This window comes from Apteryx rowi, unplaced genomic scaffold (genome assembly GCF_003343035.1).
Source record: "Apteryx rowi isolate R43461 unplaced genomic scaffold, aptRow1 scaffold_3, whole genome shotgun sequence".
Lineage (NCBI taxonomy): Eukaryota > Metazoa > Chordata > Aves > Apterygiformes > Apterygidae > Apteryx > Apteryx rowi.
In genome coordinates this window covers 10542537-10562637 of record NW_020449418.1, presented here as the reverse complement: position 1 = coordinate 10562637, position 20101 = coordinate 10542537, and the positions used below count along the sequence as shown (strand labels likewise).

The window sequence follows — 20101 nt, the reverse complement described above, 5'->3', positions numbered from 1 at the left end:
AAAGGGAACACAAATACAATGTGGCTCCTTGGAGGAGTGAAGTTCTACTTATTAGGGCATAATCTACACGCCGCAACTTGGAAAATGCTGATCTTGGTGAAACCAAGTTCACAAGTTGGGCAGCCCACAGCATGAGGAAAAGCAGTTCCACCTAGCCATGCCTTTTATCCAGACCACTTAGACCAATTTCAGCCTCAGGAATAAACTCATGCCAGAACTTGAAGAATATTCTAGTAAAGTTGTGCTACTGTTCTTTTTCTTAATATGGTGGATGTAGTTCAGATGTCCAGTTCCTGTAGGTCATGAGGAGGAGGACCAGCTCTCAGGTTGTTTGGGACCGGTGCGATACTCGCAACCAACATCTCAAACTCCACCCTGAAGGCAACAGCACCCAAAGCTGGCATAACACACATCAATGAGCTATCCAGCTTGAGGAGCAAACGGACACACTCTGCACCACTTGCCATGTCTGGATGTGTATAAGATGTAGGTCCAGCAACTGTTGGCATGCAGTTGTATCATCAAGTGACAGCACAAGCCTGGATCCACTGTAAGGAGATGTCTGGGAGATGTCCACCCTAAAGTAAAATTAGTTTCACCATTTCCACCTACAGCAGAAAGCTGACTGGATTCCACTCTGCTACTATTATCTCAAAGAGCCAGGAAGTCCCAAATTCCCCCCGACTCACAAATGCTATGACACGGTAAGAGATAAATGCTCTCAATTAAAGGGACCTGTACCCCAGGCCATGACTCTCCATGTCAGTCTCATCTGGCTAGAGCTTCACTGACTCATTCTCCCACAACCCTTAATGACATGGCAAGGCACTCAACGGCACCATCCAAACCAGAAGAAACACAAAGAAAGGGGTGTTTACACAGGCTGATTTCATTGCCTTGCATCACTCCCTCGAGGAGCCTCTCTCTAGCCACAGGTTGTGGAGGGGTAAGAAGAGTAGCTTTCCTAAGCCAGTTAAGCCTTTATAAATACTTGTTTGTTGGTGTCCAACTAAATGTTGCTGTTACAAGCCTCATGCTTTTAATATATCAACATTTTAGCACAGACTGTAAACCCTCCAAACCACTCTATGTAATATGCTGATCCTGGGAACACTATAAATTTATTCAAATTCCTTCACATGTGAAGAGAAAAAAAGTTCGGAGACAGGAGGGAGCAGAAGCACAGCATTCAATGCTACAGTAACATAGAAGATTTCATAAAAGCCAAACCTCCAGTCAACACTAAAGTCTTGCAACTGAAAGCCCAGTAAAGCATGCATTGACACAAAAAAAAAAAGAAAAGAAAAAAGAAAAAGAGAGTAGGTCAATCAGATGTTCATGTCTACCCCAAAGCATACTAATGGGCAAATACCTGAGTAAAACAGAAGGTAATATACGTAAAACAGCTAAAAAGGAACTTTTTTTTTTCCCATGGCACATAAAAAATAGGGTCAAGGTGCACAAGTATGAAAAGACCAGAAAAGGAGTACACATTTATATGAATAAGACAAACACCTACTTTACCTAGAACAAGAGTCTTTACAATTCTAGATACGAACATTATAAAATGGATACGGATATGGATATGGAAACAGTTTTTTTCCCCAATGATACAGAACTGCAAAATTAGAAGCAATACATGGATGCCAACTATTCTTGTTTTGGAGGGGCAGTCCTCATTTTTAATTGAAAGATTTATATTTCTCCATTGTGTCCAAGCAAAAAACCTGCCATTTCTTCCAAAAATATTTCAATGGAGATTAAGAATGTATCCCTACTACTTCTTCTCAGCTTTCAGACATTAGCATCAGTGTGCCTGATGAGAGTATCATTTCCTCCACCCGAACAATCTGGTATTGGTCTCTATTAGAAGATTACTGAATTAGAGGAGCAAATCCTATGCTGTCATATCTATTCCCCTTAAAATGTATGCATAATTCAACAGAGACTATAAAATACCTTATGAAGTATCCTTCCAACACGTAAACATTCGCTGTCAACTGAAAAATGTTATGTGATCGCCACTGGGTTTATATTGGCTCCCTCTGGTGGCTAAAATGCATAAAGTGTAAATTTGTGTGTGTGTGTGTGTGTGTTTGTTTGTTTTAAACTGTAGTAAATGAGGAACTGCACCCCAAAATTATCACATAGCAGCGAAATAATTTCTTTTACATATCATGCAGGAAAGTTTGCCAGTTCAAATCTGACTCCAGCAGTAACAATATTGCCAATCCAAAGGAAAAAAAAAAAAAAAGAAAAGTCTTGCACAAAAGAAAGAAAAATCTATCCACACTTTAGAAGGAAAAAAAGCATGCTGGCATGCTGGAGGATGAGATTACAAAAATCATACTATTTGGGGGTAATTTTTAAGGAGAATAATTTATTTTATGTCCAGAATTTTGAAGCAGATATGGAAAACTAAATTTTGCACTTGTTCTATTAGTTCCTAACTCTTCTATATACTACATTCACGTAATAATTTTGGAAAATATTTCTAAATATACTGAAAATGTATTTGAATAGATCTTCAAATGTTCTGGGATATGATTCAAGATCATATAAAGAAAAGTTTAAGGGAAATGTCAGAATGAATTATTCTTACATTTAGCAATGAACTGGTTTGGGAAATGAGATTTTCATTAGTATTTGAAATTAACTCATATAAAGCTGAAAAAAGCATCAGGTAGCTGCCCATCTTGGAATCACAGATTACTTTTTTCTTGCAAAAATAATTATAATGAAAAATAGTATTAGCCAAAGAAGCAAATAGTTCACCAGTACCTCACAGACTAAAACGCAGTAAAACTGTCAAACTTCTTGCTTTCAGCTCATATTTCCAACATACTGATTTTTAACTTTGATACTAGTAAAAATTATGTCACAGTTTCCAGTCAAAGGGCAGAAGTTCTAACCCAGCCTTGACTACAAAATTTAGTATTTGTAAAAGAAAGACACTCTTCCACATCTTTCTTATCCTAAATTCTCACTGAGGCGGAACTATCTTTTTTTCCACTTCCAAACTGAGATTTCAAATTCTGATAAACTCAAGTTCCTATAAAACCATCATGGGGTTTGGGTGGTTTTTTTTTCCTTCTTTTCCAATTTTGCGGTCACTTTCAGTGGAAAAAATATATAATTATAAAAATAAATGTAATAATTTATTAACATGTAATAATTTAAAATGTGTAAGTCATAAGAACAAAGTAAAGCCACAAACAGACTACAACATATAAAATTACCCTACTGGATATAGAATGAAATTTCCCTAGCACCATGTCGAAAAGCTTATGACTAAGAGTAAACAGTTTTTATTTTAGTTTCATAGCTTATCCTCAGTATTGTACAAATTTCCAAATGGCTACAGCTTGCAATGTGGTTGTGAATGAAAAGTCTGAGATGAAGGCAACAGGCCTTGACATTCACACGTTTCTGTTCAGTGGGCTATAACTTAAACACGAGTATAAATAAATGAATATAAAAATATTTCTCTTGTATAATATTACCTCAATTCAATCTTTTTTCAGCTCAGACAGTTCCTTCTAGAATTATTCACATTTGTGGGTTATTTTGAACAAGGAACCAGAATACACACCACAGAAACGGTCTCCAGAAAAACTGCAGAATTACACATTCAATTTTTCACAGGCTCTTGGATGACACTTGTAACGTTTTGCATATGGCAAGACTTTATCAGGATTCAATCTTCAACTGAAGCAAAAAGGGATGCTTTAGATCATGCTCACACCTAGAACTTATGCATGCTCCCCAATAAACAAAACTTCCCACACTGGTGGTGGGCCATGCACCATGCCACTATCATCTGTTCATCAGTACAGAGTCTTTGGGATTTTTCAGAGACAACACAGTACACATTCACCACTTTATTTAGCACATAGCTAACTTTAAATGCATCAGATATTGACATTCTCCAACAACATCTCAATCATTCTCTTGAAAAAAAGAAAAGAGAAAAAGAAACAAACAACTTATAATGCAATGAATCAGCTCACTGTACACTGTATAACAGCGTATTTCCAGCTGGTAGGTATCAGTGCAGTTTTCTATAAGATTCTTCCCATTTATTACAGTCTTCTTCCTACACTTCCCCTTATTTCATTTGTACAGGAGAAAGAAATATTCTGACAATGGGGGCAAAATTTTAAGGGACATATTCTTGAACAATTATTTCAATAATTAGATCAATCACTCCCAGGTTCTCAGAAACTCCATCCTGTAATTGGGTAGCTATACTAATTTTGTGGCCGATATGGTGCCCTCTTTACATCTAGATGCCTGAATCTCTGCTCAGATGAAAAATCTGGCATGAACTTAAAATGTTACAAAATGGCATTTTCATAATGTAGTATCATTTTATTCTTGCATATTATAATCATATTATAGCCAGGTTATAAAACAGGTTGTAATCATGAACAGGCATATGGAAAAGAACAGCTAACAAATAAGATGCAATAAATCTGCAAGATTTTCATTTCTTTGTTACCAAAGAAGTGGCAGTAAACGTCATTTGATACCATATAGTTTGCAGGACATCTTCACAGGCAGATACCTTTTCAAAAGTGGACAAGGAAATGGCAGTGTGGTGAGAAAATGCCCATGTACATGGCACGAACCTTTCCCACCTTTGAGAAAAACAGTGCACTAAGTTTTCCCTACTCTCCCTCAAGCATCAGGCTTCCCTGCAAGCTCCTGTCACCCACTTGCAACCACATTAAGAATGGTCTACATCTAAGTACTATTAGTACAGGTTCATTTTAGTTATATAAATGTGAATTTGGCAGTATTGCTACAAGCATACACAAATTATACCAATCAATTACTATTTGGAAAACAATCTGGCTTATATTTACAGGCAATCAATGATACAGCAGAATATTTAATGACACCCAAGCATCTGCAGCGCACACAAGTTGCACCAACAAAATAAATAAACTCAAGAGTCTTGGACATCTACCTAGAGCTCTTTAGCTGATGTCTCTGTTCTCAGCTGAGTTTACTGTGTTTGCATTACACATCCATAACTATCAGCTGTAACAAATCCCCCCTTCAACCCAAGCTGAGGATGAGATGAAGCATGGGACAATTCATTAAAAAAGACATTCATTTACAGAAGTTTGGAGCTATTAAAAGAAGACAGATGACGGAATAAAAGTTGTACTCTGGACTGTAGCTGCAACAACTCTCATCTATGAGTCCTTCAAGTGCTAACATGACAAAATTTTATGGTAAGATTACCTCACTGGAAGGGACTTCTGACAGAATTAGAATTGAATTTTGCAAATAATTAGCTGTGCCAGCTGTTTCCTTTCAGATACTGTTTTATTTTGCTAGCTTTCAAGACTATTGTCCACTTTCCACATTTTCCTGGGAATGATTTTAGTTTTTTCAAATTCAACATTTTTCATCTGTATTTTTCTCAAATTAAAAGTATTCTTACATGACCACTCACTTGACCTTTATCAACGTACTGCATATCATCTGTGTGACTATAACTTGTTTAAGTACATGCACTTTGCTCAGAGCAAATACAAGATCATGCAACTTACCCAGAATCTCTTTCATCCCAACTAGAGAGAGTTCCTACCTCATGACAGGAGAAGAGCCGAACTCCTTCCATTTGATGAAAGACTGGGTAGTGGGTGTTGTCAATTGTGTCACGGCGGTAGACATCTCCCACAGCCAGAAAGGCATCTAAGCCAGAGTGTATCAAGTCCCACTGATGAGCTGATGTATGTGCTCTTAGCATGTGATCACGATTCAAGTAATAGTTATCCTCTTTCTTTCTGCTGGCATGGCCTTGTGGGATAAGCAAGCTATCAAAATTCTGCTGTACTGTAACCACTGGAGAAAGACCATCATAGACAGAAAACAGTGGAGTTCCAAAGCGTCCTATGTATTGCTTATAAAAGTGGTCCTTCACTTGTTCCTTGATTAGCCACAAAGGATGATGCTTTTTGTTGTGCAAGTTCTTCCCCACCTTGGAGAGAATCTTCTCTGTGACATTACTGTAGTCATCTTGAGGATAAGCTTTACCAAGCAGTTCCACAATATTTGAGGATGGTGTGTTGGCAGCAAAATCAGAAGGTACAGACCTGGATGAAGAATGCCTTGAATAGACAGGAGTTCCTCTTACCTTTACTTCCTGTGATAAAGCTGTTTTAGAATACTTAGCTACTCTCATGAATTTCCATAACATTGCCATTGCAAACTCTCTCAGAATCTAGAGAAAGAAAAAGAAATTAAAAGTTATGATCTGCAATCTTGCTGGAAAAATTGCAAGCATCTCATGAATAAGTGAAATCCAAATATCTGTTTGATGAACAAGACAGAGTCCCAGTTATAAACCACTTATTTTGGCTAGGGGTGGCGGGGAGAGAACGCTTGTGATAAAATTTCAGCTAGGTTATCTTGCTCATTTACAAGTCTTCTGCATTACAGCATTAGTATTAATGATGCTAGACCTAGTCTTAATCCCATTCCAGATAATGCAACTCTTTACAGCTCAGGAAACATCTTTGAAATAGTCTTTTTCATTCAGTTAAAATATGAGGCAATAAGAGAATGCCATGTACAAGAAACTCAGAGATTTAACAGTGCCCTTCCTCAGTCAGGGACTTGCTTATAATAAAGTCCTAGGCATTAACATATTGTTGTATTTTTGTTTCCTCACCATTAAAGAGCCTACGGAAGGAATTCCAGTAACCTCACAGCTTACTGCACAAACAGAATGCCTGTGGCACACACTGTGCATCCATTGCTATCTCCTACTTAATGTCAAACAAAAAATCTAACCTTTCAAACAATTATGCCACTATGTAAAAGCAGATGGTCAAACCACGAGGCATATATTTAAATGTAAACCAACATACCAAGTTCACGTATGAGCACTGCACGAGATTCTCAATGAAGATTCCATAAAATGAGAACTGATGTTAACATTTTGGTGTGAGCATGAAAACCTTCTGAGAATACCTCTTATTTTCACTGCTTATACCATTACACAGTGGGGAGGCTTTACAGTTTCCAGAAAGGTGAATAAAGGGGCAAGATTCTGCAGAATGTCTGAACTGAACAACGCATTTTCTATCAAAAAGCCATCTTTATACATTCATCCCGTTTAGAAACAGATTCTCTTTGTGCTTCATGCATACATAGCTGCATTACTTTGTAGTGTTTGAAGAGGCAATTTCGCAAACAAGGAGGAGTTTTGAGGGTTATGAAGCCTTCAGTCACTCTAACTGTGTGAGCCCATTCTGAGAAGTAAAGCCACTTGAAAATGTATAGGAGGGCTTCAAAAATGTTAACACAGGTTCCAGTAAAATAATTAAGCATCACAGATTACTTATGATGGAATAGGAAAACAGGCATTAAAAGTTAAGTGACTTGGGAATAGGGATCCGCTCCCAATGAATTGGTTCATATTTCTCTAAGAAATCCAGAAAAGAAATCCTCAAGAAATCCAGGGCCTCAGGTTTCCTGAGTGAAAGAATTTCATGTGAAAGTATTCTTAAAGAAATGAGGAAAGAAAGGAGATAAGCAATGAATAAACTACTGTCTTCAAGAGACAGCCTTCTACCTTTACAATTGGATAACAGTATCTGGCTGGCTCTCCAAGGAAACATAACAGAAACGTGTTAAACATGAAGAAACAACCAGCTGCTAAGGTTATTTTTCATACTCTTGGGCTTCAAGAATACATATGAGCAAGTCTAGAATACACAGCCCCCAAAAATCAGATCTGTAAAAGATAACAGCTATGTTCATATTTGGTTGCCTTTCCTCTGGCTTACTCTTGAATATTCTCTAGAGATTTATTTTCTGAAGTAATTGTACGTCAATAACTCAAAATAAAGACAAGCTGGGTAGTAAGAAATTGAACTTGGCAGAGTAAGATTATGAAATATTTGGTCTAAAAGCAAAAAGCTTTGTAGAAAAAGAAGGCCCGCCAATTTTTCTGGTCCAAGATCTTAAGAAAAAGAATAGCTACAACTTTCATCTATTTTGGAAACTTTTAAGCTCAAGTTTTTTTAGTTTGCAAAATTATTTCACAAAATTAGCTCTTGGCTATTTCGGTTAAGGTTTTCCATAAATGAATTCACACATAGACATAACACAAAAGCCTCTGCCATAGACTAAACCAGGGACAGTCTTACGTTTTGAAAAGAGAGGATCCACTCTCCCCAAACATACGTTTTCCTTCATAAAAAGTGAGTTCTCATTTTCAAACAGCTGCTTGAAATAACCAGTTCTAGTCAGATAATGAATTCAGCTTTCCTTAAGTAAATATCACCATCTGCCCATACATTTTTCTAAAAAATTCAATTCAAAACTTATACATAACCATAGTGTAAGAAAAACTCTCATGATTTCATCACAATTCTCGTGATGTTTGCTGCTTTTCTAAATGCTAGTCCTCTGAAAATCAGATGATCATATGAGAAGTTTAGTTTTCACATGAACAGTTCATCTCATCATTACAGCTCTATGAAAAAAATAAATAAAATAAAACATGAACCACAAGTGTTAGAAAAAATAAGAGAGACTTTTGGGKTTTTTTTTAAGTCTTGTGATTTTTAAGGCAGACTCTTTTTAATATATACATCCTTAAGGGCCTACTTGATGAATTTTCAATACCTGTAATGAGGAACACTGCTATGGGTCTCAGAGTACTGGAATGTTAATTTTTCAGACCATGTGATATATACTCTTCACAAACTTTAATGGAAAAAATTGATGAAATTATGTAAGTGTTCCCATCCTGGCATGATGCTTTTGCTTTAAAGAGTTAAATTACCTTACTACCTGCACAAATACCCAGTGTCTATTATTCTGATCTGATGTCTGAGTATTGCAAGTAATAGCAAATAAGCAATAAAGGAATCACTGACATGATATCACATGAGGCTGCTAGAAACACTGAAGTCCTTCATCAACACTTTCTTCTGCTCCCCTTTCCCACCACAGGAGCATGCATGCTAGTTCCAGGATCAATACAGAAAAATAGTATTGGACTTGATTCAACTCAACTGGTGATAAACCTCATATAGCCAAAAGAAAAAACAAAGACAGAGAAGGAAGGAAAAAATGTGTTTAGGCTCTCTGCACCATACAACAAAAACTCAAATCAAAGAAATATTCAACAGCATGGAAAGCAACACTGGAAAACAAATAAAACTCTTTACCTTTCTGCTAAAAATATATAGTTGATGCTAAAGATACACTAATTAATTATGCTCACTTGTAATCAACAGACAATTATTTCTAGTAGACTTCTAGCTACAGGTCTGAAAAGGCATAGATTAATGTCTCATTTTCTTTTTTCATTTCCATTATGCTTATCATTTGGCGGTAACACGGAACTAATTTCTGTGCATACTGACAAAACCTGATTTCCACAGCAAAGATTGTTAGTCAGCTAATAACCATAGCAAGCTAAACAAAAGCAGTCCTGTTGCTGAAAACAAATAAATAAATGAGAAATAAACATTGAACAACCATCACTGCCATCTATGATCCAGAGATTGCAAAGTACTCCACGAGCATTACCGAGAGATTACACGTTCTGGGCTCAATAGTTGAGAGCTGGCATGGCTTTGTGGAAGCAGGTTGCCCCACTAGCAGCTCCCAGGGCACTTCCTGAAGCACTGTAGAAGGACACGCACTAACCGAGCCTGTGATCTCCTGTTACATAGCTCCTCACCTTGCCTCTACCACCTCCACATTTCTGGGTGCCTGATCGGCTCATCTGTCTAGTGCATGAGGACAGAGGTCACGGTTATGGGCTGGTCCCTGTATCTCATCCTCCATACTGAGATGCCAAACACAGCTACTGAAACTAGTGTCTTTGATAAGGTCGACGTATGTTATGTTTTGACAAAGCATTTGAATGCACGCCTGCACATGGGTGTGAGCTTTTGCTCAGCTTCAAAACAGAGCAAAGGACAGAAGGTAGAACCTGTGCTAGCCAGGGACRAGGGCATCAGAGGAGCCTTGCGAGCACTGTGGATAGACCAGGCACCAATATGACTGAGCTTGGCCAAAGCTAGTCCTCTGCCACGTATCCTGTACCATTTTGGCAGCAGCATCAGTTGACTGACAAGTTGGCAAGGCTCCTTCATCCCTCACAAAAAAAAAAACAACCATTCCTGTACAGGAACAAAGCAGACTTTGCAGAGCAGAAATACACCACAGTCAGGAACCTAACAACAGGGAAACAGCACAACAGCATACCACAACTGCGATCTTGGAGTGAACCCAAAGGCAGTTTGGTGGGATAAGGGATCATATTGCTGTACTGTTAAGGCACGTCTTTTCATGTCTAAGTCCAGGTTTCCACGTCATAGTAAAGCAAGCATTAAGGCAGCATTATCAGAGATGCAATGGTATTTGTCACAAGTCCTCTCTACTCCACTGAGACAGTTTTAGAAGAGAATCAGCGTCAGCAAAATTCTTCCTTATGCCTGCCTTTGAAAAAGGAGGGAGGATAAAAAAAGAGAGAGAGACAGAGATTAGCAATTCACAATAAAAATAAACAGGCCTGTGCACCAGTGTTGTTTTATTCATCCATCTCTCCTCATAGAAAAGAGAAGGATAGAGAACACTCTTGTTTGAGCAGACTAGAGCTAACCAATGAACCAAACGGGTCTGGTTTCAGGGCTACTTGCTAGGTATTTATAGCTGTGAACAAAGAGCATCCTAAGCCCTCACTGACCACTTTCTCTGTATTCCCTGTGTTTTTTACTGCTTATGGATGCAGAAATACAGATGGGCTGCTGCATACATAAACTGAAGTACATGAAAGGTTTATAACCAAAATTCTATAAAGACAAGAGTCTGTCTCCTATCCAAAAATACCTAATTAATGCAAGATTCTGAAGTGCCATGGAAAACGTTAGAAAAGTTGAGCTGCCACCATTTTGTGATGTGACAGCTTTTATCTACCGTATGTGTGGGGAGGGGAGTTCAACCAACATAGCATATGTTAAAACAAAAATTATAAACATATGCTAGGCTGCTAAAATTGGACATTTACCAGTCTGCTTAGCAATTTAGCTAAGCATTGAATTTTAGTTTTGAAAACTATGTAAGCATACAGCAGCAAATATCATTGTATTGCCATGACCATATCTACATTGCATGGGATATCACAAAAATTATTTCACATGCAATAACAACAACAAGCTTAGATTTTTTTTCAAACTCATTTTAAACTGCAGGTATCTTGTTGCACGTCAGAATAAGCTTTCACTCTTATTGAGCATATTGAATTTATATTATAAAGACCTCTGAAATAGCCTTACAGTCAATTTAGAATTAATCCATCTTGGAATCCGACCTTCCAGGTGCTGATAATTTTCAGAGGTCATTGATGATAGCTAAGCACCTGATGGAACAAAATACTGCATACAATACATAGTACCAGGCAGAAGGCAAGACAGTGTGGCCTTAGAGTATTTTTCTCTTAATTTTTTCACATACATAAGAGTTCATCTACTTAACAATCCATCAGCAACATGTAAGAAACACACAGGGTAACTCAAAAATTTTTTTTCCCTTAACTGAAGCAAAAACATATCATAGGCTGGCCTGCTGTTTGCTCTCTAATAGAGATACATTAATCACAATAATGCCTTTGGCAACATTTTGAGGCTTGCAATATTGAAAGAGAAAATAGAAAATGTTCTCTGTGATAAGGCAGGATCATGTTATCTTCTATGTTACACGTAAGACGTTCTTAAATAAGAAACAAAAGGTAATAACAATGACCCACCTTTTTCACTGATCCAAAAGATGTCTGTCTTAACAAATGCCAGTATTTCATGCCCTGTTTTACATGTATAGGCACCTGAAGGCATGCACAGAAAATGCGGTCCATACTTCTGAAGCATACCTTCAACCACCTTCACTGTCCTTTAGGACAGCAGCACAGGCCAAGATAGTCACAGTGGCAAGCATATCTCTGGAGAAGGGAACACACATCTGCAAAGACCACTGGGCAAGCACCAGTTTTAAAATATTTTGAATCATCATCCTGAGTACACTCACCATTCAGTTTCAGGTTAGATATTGCAAATGATGACAAATGTCATCTTCACATCACACTGCAACACGTTTCAGTACCTCATGCTATGCACCAGAAGTCACTACAGAACTTTATATATCCCCTGACACAAAATACCACTCAAAGATTGTTCTGGTTTATCCATAAGTTTCACACATATTAAAACAATAGTATTTCTCAATAGATACATTTCAAGAAAGGTAAAATTCATTTCAGTGATCAAAATACCTGTAAATTGTGTGCCTAGAAGCAATAAGACTGTTTCAAAGATTGACATAGTGAGGTTTCAAAACATTCTTTAATGGATTTGGCTTAAGCAGTTGAGAAATGCAATATCTATACACTGGAATCTGTGATCAGCAAGCTAACCAGGTACACTAAATTGCTGCATTATTCAAGGAGTATATAATTTTTTAAAAAGGGAAAAGTATGAGGCACAGGTGGCATTAGAAGTTAAAGACYTAAGGCACACAAACTCAGACTTATGGTTCTAGAAGATGGGTAGAAGGACACTAAACCCTACAATGTGCAAAATTTAGAATTTTAAGCTGAGCAGTCCAACCATATCATTTCAGCTGAACAGACAGAAACACAAGGTCAGAAGAAAGAAAATATCAACATGAGAAATGGTTTGATGTATATACACATGACAGCAGGCTGAATTAAGGAAAATCATACCTGCTCAGAAACAGTATAAAATTTTCATTTATACCTTTTTTTTTTGCTTTTTCATAAACTAAAATAGAGTGGTTCTTTATGAAGAAATGTCAATTAAGCCCTTTGGGGGAAACTTTCAAGAGTGTGCCATGACTAAGGTGCACAAACCCTACTGAAAGTTAAGCAAATGTGACTTGTGCTCCTGCTGATATATCCGTGCTCTTTCCCCCCTCCACAATGAGACAAAAATGGTTGATGGTCAATTTAATATTTTAAGGATAAATCCTCATTACACAAACATGTTTTCAACACATTACACTACAAATCACAGACTGCAAAAAGGCAATGCAGAATTCATTCTTAAATATTCTCAAGTGCATCTCCTACTGTTACGCACATCCATTTTGCAAGAGATGCAATCTGAAAAGCACTGCCTTCATTTATTGAAGGAATATTCTCTTTCCAATATCTTGAAAATGTTGCCAGCTAGTTTTCCTTAGGAGAAATGTTGTAAATAATTGTCAGATCAGAGGGACAGAGACTTTCAAATAACTATAAAATCCTCACTGCAATAACAATTACCAGTTTCTCTTCTGCCTTCTTTTTCCTCTAACATCTGCAACTTGAATATCTTTATTTCTGTATGCTTGCATATGTCATCAAAAAGTTTACTCCTATGGGGTTTTATTTAAGTAAAAATTAATCTGCTTAGAAATTCAATATTAGCAGTATTTATGTATACTGGTGTATTTTCTTAGTTCTCACTGATTAACTACACCATTCGTGTAAAACAAAATCAAAAAGAGCTCAATTCTGTCTTAACAGGAGAAGGGAATAAGAATTTTTTGACATCAGTTATTAAATACCAAAAATGGGATGAGTGCAGACTTGATAACAGTGCAAAGGACAGCAAAGGAAGAATAAGTAATTAATTATAAGTTGTAATGATCACCATCACAGTAATCTAAAACACTACATTATGAAATAGCAACTCTACAGCATGGGGGATGATTAATGTAATACACACTGCACTGTTAGACAGGAGAACCTCCTTCCTGAACTTAAACACTGCTTCTCATTACAGTAAGTCACCTACATGTGCATTGTCATATTTCAGTGATGTCTATGGGTTGAAGACCTCGCACTGTGCTTTTTTGCACTAAATAGCAAAGTGATAGGTATATGCTTTATCTTTACAGTTTAAGGCAGAACAGCTTAACCACAGTCACCAGAACAGCTGGATCCTCCTGATGGGCCAACCATTTCCAAATCCTGCCAACCATTTCCAAACCCCTACTTCTTACTACAAGAAAGCAGCAACTTCATCTCCAGAGACGAGCTGCACCTCCCTGGCAAGGGCAGCAGCAGCCCAGCCCTCTGAAGAAGCCTGAGGTAGAAAAAGAAAATACCCTTCAACTCACAAGGTATCATTCCCTTCAACTCACAAGGTATCATTCACTATCAAATACAGATTCCCAGCCTGCCCAAGGGAAAAGGCGGAAAGAAATATGGCAATGTCTTACAGACCAGATTCAACACACAGGCTACCTAATGGGCTACATTTAACTTCCATCTACAAAGAATTCAGCATGCCCAAGCACACAAGTTTTATATGTCATAGTGAAATAGTTCAACATAAGAAACAAACACAACCTATCCAACACTAAGAAAACCAAATGACTTGGGTCATGCCAGAGAAGCAGGCTAGCACGAATCACTCAGTTCTTGCACAAACTAGAAGAAAAGTCATCAGCTTTATCTCAGCTTTGCTTGCTATGTCTCAGTAGTACTCTAATTCCTTCTACCTCCTTCCATTCTTGAGAAGAATTGGGGAAGTCCATGAATCACCATAGAATAATATCCTAGACATCATGCTACAGTTTTGGCTGCTGATTCCAATTTAAAACAGGGAGGGAGTAATTTCTTGGTTCTGCTATACATGTAATCAGCATCTAAATCAAAGAGCCTTTTTTACGTCTCATCCCTCAACACTGGGGGAGGGAGATAAAAGTTTTCTGTCATGCCACCCTGCTGTCACACCAGGCTGTCCATAGATCAGTTTCACGTATTTGCTACTACCTTGAGCCAAAATATCACCAGAGATCCACATCTCAGCCCTAGCTGTGATGTGTGCTTGATTTCAACTCTGACTCTCATTCAGCGGCAGTACTGCTCCTTGGTCTGTCTCTATTACAGCAACAAAGAAAGTCTGAGAATGGACAGAGCATTTCCTGGGACTATGTATATTTCAACAGCCAATCAAAAAAGAAAGAAAGAGACAAATTTCTCTACGGATTTTACTTCAGAATCAATAAATCTCGTAGACTCCAGTACAGATAAAGAAGAGAAAATGTAAATGTTTGCAGCAGAGATTCCGCTGCAGTACAATACCTCCCAGTTAGTAAATGTATAATCACATGTGTACAAAGGAGTCATCTCTAGTTTGAACTGTACCATCCTCATTTATCTCTCATAAGTTCTGATAAAGCATTTAAAGAAAAGATTAGAACGCTCCTAAGGAAGGAGCTGTGTTTCCCTGCCTGTGGCATACTGCTTCACTAGGGTTGGTAAGAACAGGGCTGAAATATTAATCAGCAAGCCATTTGTCAAGAAAATTATGCAAGAAAGCTTGGCAGCTACACAAAGCATGCAATAAGATACCAAGCTAGGGCACTACAATATAAACTGTTAATGGGGGGGGGGGGGGGGGAATCACTTGCACTTGCTAGTCTGTGCTCATAAGCTTTGGGAGAAAACAAGAGATGAATGAATGTGAGAATTTAAACATAAGAATTCACCAAACTCAGAATTAGTACTTAACTTCTAAAAGGGACTATTATCACTCTTAAGATCCAGAATTGARGTTTTCAAGTCTCCTCCAAGAAATGACTGCTGGAGATACTCTTTGCAAATAAATTAGCTTACCACTTAGCACATGAGCTTAAAGATGCTCTGTCATGTCAGAACCTGCTCAATTATTGAAAACTCATATAAACACATGCAAAAAAAAAAAAGAAATTATCCCAGGGGGACCGATACACTCCTCTTGAGGTTTTCACACAAACCATAATGAAGAAATACAAAGGCAAAATTGTATCTGCTGTGTGAAATAAGATGTTAAAATCTGTTCCACCCTCCCCCCCCCMAAAAAAGACTGAAAAACTAAGTCAGCTCAGTTTCCAAATACTATTTCTCTATAAGGGGAACTTGCAAGAGAAAAAGACATCTAGTTTATTCAGACTCCATCATGTTCCTGTCATTTATTCCCACATTTTATATTTATTCATAATTATATAATTTTACATATATATATATATACTTATAGGGCCAGGCATACTGTAATTTTATATACTACATTTTATATATAAAATTTGAAGGCTTAGTTTTAAAAGGGATATGGCTAATTTTCAGTGTAAGAAAATTGAAGAAGCCTGCAAAAAAGCATCAAAAAAAATCTAAAGTTTTTAATATAAAAAGAAGGTGGTCCTAACCAGCAAATGAAGTAAATTATTAATGTATGCCAATTTACTGAAACATAGGCATATTTAACTTACATTGATCAATTTTCTAAATTTTATACAGGTCCAACAATACATGATCCAGAGGTCTGATCACCACTGACATCAGCTGAATGAACTGACACAGATACAAAACAGTGTTATATAACAGCATTTAGACTTTTATTAAGAAACACTCTGCTCTTACACAGCATATCTCTACATAGGATCTGAAAGTGCTTTTCAGCCATTAACTAATCAAGCCTGCAATACCCCCATGGGGAAAGTATTGTATTATTTATACCCATTAGTTGCCRTAGATACCAATTCAGAAGTGCTATACTTCAACATGTTGTTTTCTCTTTTCTTTCCAAATGGTTTTATTGCTATCTTTTCCCATGTACTTTTTTTTTGTAAATATCCTTTTATCAACAATTTAACAAGTATAATGGCTACTGCGAACAAAAATTAAAATGTTTTTAAAGCAGCTTGACAAAATTGCCTATTAGGAAGCATGCTGAACAATTCAGAAATACCGAGCTACTACTGCTGAAAAAGCCTTGTCTTTGTGAGATCTAGTAGTTAGTATTAGGTTCTGAACGTGTAAAATTTTAAGGCTCAAACCTACATTCCCTGAGCAAGAAATACAGGGTCACCATTGTATCTGAAACAGTTCATAGGGCTTAATATGATTCAATTATAATTAGGTACTTAGTACTGTCAGCAGAGATCAGCTAGAGAGATACAAGACATTATGGGGAGATTGGAAGGCAAATGAAGCTTTGGTGAGACAAACAGCAATACAAAAGAAGAAGGACTGAGTGAAGTGGCACAGAGTAGGCCCTTGCTACTCTATCTGCATCACAGGGAGGTTGCCCTGAAAACCAATGAGAAGGTCACAAACCATCTTCTTGTAACCAAGTTTTCATCTCAGATCACCATGCTTACCAGAACCTAAGAGAGTGTTTATCTTGATGAGGAAATCTTATGCTTGTTAGGGGCTTCTTTTGGGGAGGTTTCACATTTCACATATACTTAATCCCACTGCTCTTCTTGCCTCAGATTAAGCAATCAGAGAGAATCACATCAGTTTGCCAATCCAACTGGGAAAAGATCGTGTTATATAGCGTGTTTGTTTTCCATCAGATTAACTTGTTAACACAGTCACCTTCCTGCCACTCGGCTGCTGCATGCAATGTTGGGATCACTTCTTTTGGCAGCAGCCTGCAGTAAGACAATATGCAGTATAACATGAGACCACATACTCAGATTTACCTATGAGTAGAAGTTACCATGAAGCAAGAGATCAATGCATGGCAACTGTTCAAGAGGGGCTGCTTATGTTCAGTTTTTCCTCTCCTCCAGCCCCAATTAGTTGCTCAGAGAAAGAGGAACAGGCTACCTCATGCTCACCACAGTAGCTTTTCATTACCCATTCCTTGGGTGCACATCCTTCCCCTCAGCCTTCTGAGGCAGTGTGAAATTATTTAAGACAACTTATTCTAAACTAATTAAAGGAATCCATATTTCTTCTAAATGGTTTGACTGTTTTATCTTTCCTAAATCAATTGTAAGAATTGACAGAGTCATCTGAGATTCAAATAAATTCAATAGATACCAAGATTCAAGGCAAGAAATAAAGGTAAGAATACATCTTATTTATGAGTGAAAATGCAACTGAAAGCAACAACACACTATCAGTCTTACAATTTGGTTCTGCAGGGGCCAAAGTATTTGCATCTTGATGCAGCAGAGTAGTTAGCACTTGCTTCAGTGTTTTGCAGAACCAAGGCCCAAGGGCTCAGTGGAGCTCATACAAAGCTCACAATGACTTTAGAGTAAAGGAACCAGAAAGCAAACCTAGTCAATGTCATGAAATAGCAAAGAACGTGCCTCCTTCTACACGCTGCACTTGCTCTGCCTCAAAAAATGACAGCTTCTGAAGCTTAAGAAATTTAAAAATGCGTCAGCTAAAAAGGAAAATTGTAATGCATGGTGCAGCCAGCGTAAAATATCAGAAAGAAGTGTGAGGTCAGCAGTGAGAGGTACTGCACATCAGTGCTAAACTAATTCTAAACGATAGTCTTTGCTGTGACCAGGGGATGGAGTAAAAGCAAATACACAGTGGGTTTTAAAAGCATGCTAGGATGCCTTGAAACTAAATCCTAATTGAATGAAGAGGCATGAGCTGCAAGTCTCTAAGCGTACAAGGTAGGAATTGGTGATTTGCTGAGGCCAGAATTAACTAATTGGGATCTGAGAAGGTCACAGTGAATTAACTTTAAGGTAAAAGGCATGGATAAAATCTATCTTCCTTAAATATGTAAAAAAAAACCCAATGGACTATTGCTATAATGAACAGCTATGAAATATCTGCAAGGGAAATCAGGTCTCACTCAACAAAGGAAAACCAGCTTCTAAACAACATCAGATTTGTACAGAAACAGATTTATAACATGTACTAACATTTTTAGAGTATGAACCTTTTATATGAAATTCCTTAAGTTCAAGCGACTACTTCCATAGCTATTATATTATATTATATTATATTAGAGCCAAATTATGTTTTAGAATCATTTGATTCACTATACCTGTTAATTTGAAAGTTACAGCTTCCCAGGCATAGGCTATCATGCAGCCCACACAGTGAATGCTTTTGAATTGTCTTTCCATTCTCCTTCCATTCTCTTTGTATTTGTTATTATTTTATTGGCTCTTATAAGAAAAGAATGAACTTAATTTTCATGCTGCCACACTATGATATACAGGCATACCTCGTTTTACTGTACTTCACAGATTTTTTTTTTTTTAAACAAATTGAAGGTTTGTGGCAACCCTGCGTCGAGCAAGTCTATCAGCGCCATTCTTCCAACAGCACGTGCTCACTTTGTGTCTGTGTCGCATTTTGTACATTGTTTTTATAGACATAATGCTATTGCACATTTAATAGACTAGAGTATAGTGTAAACATAACTTTTATATGCACTGGGAAAGCAAAAAATTTGTGTGACTCGCTACATTGCGATATTTGCTTTATGGCAGTGGTCTGGAACTGAACCCGCAATATCTCCGAGGTATGCCTGTATATATTTATGTGATTTTCAGTAAAATACAGTACCAAAAGAATTACAGGAAATTTGTGCAGGTTATGATTTGATACAATAATTTCTGGCCTGGTCTGGCACATAGCCTCAGCTTCTAGATAACACTAAAATATGACTCTTGGACTTTACTTTTGAAGCTGAGTAGACAAAAGCAAATTCATGAACCTAATTTATCTGTGAACCTACTGAATGTCAAAATGTTGACTGGCAATTTATTCAAAAACATGTAAGCAAAACTGCAAAGATTTATATACATAATTGAAAACATCCAACTTCTATAGATATAAAATAAACCTGCACATGATAATTTCCTAATTGTAACCTTACAATTAAGCATTTGCAGTTGTTTAGATGTTCCTCTCCTTCATCTCCATACTATTTTCTTCTGTTTGTTGATGAAAAACTTCATATCATTAAAAGTATTTTTCCAGTTTACTTTTTCCATTGTGTATGCCTGCTGTTTGTTCTCTTTTTACACTTCCTTGAGCTTGGAATAGTGGAAATAGACAAGTCACTAATCTATTCTCAAAAGATCATTTGTATTTATAGCGGTTTTATTTAAAAGTGTTCTTCTGTGGTACTGTAATGACAATGATTTGAGGTTTCCAACATTTCATGGAATGATTCGTCTAAAAAATTATTTCAACTGAATATTAAAAAAATACTTAGAAATAATTTATATTAAAATAATTGGGGTTTTTTAGTACTTGTTCAAGAAAATAGAGTCAAGTTTCCACACAGAGCATAGCCTGTCTCTACCTGGC

At 37.2% G+C, this 20101-nt stretch overlaps 1 protein-coding gene across 17 annotated transcripts in view; it reads right to left on the bottom strand.

Annotated features, from left to right (window-relative positions):
* FARS2 (phenylalanyl-tRNA synthetase 2, mitochondrial) overlaps positions 1 to 20101 on the bottom strand; it is a 265754-nt gene that overhangs the window by 199000 nt on the left and 46653 nt on the right. For all 17 annotated transcript variants that reach the window (XR_003254188.1, XR_003254187.1, XM_026069802.1 and 14 more), the window contains one exon: positions 5603 to 6238. Coding sequence is in view for 15 of the 17 variants with exons in the window: in XM_026069802.1 (XP_025925587.1) it covers positions 5603 to 6238 (636 nt within the window). In the remaining 2 variants the exon portion in view is untranslated. The remainder of the gene's footprint in view (positions 1 to 5602; positions 6239 to 20101) is intronic.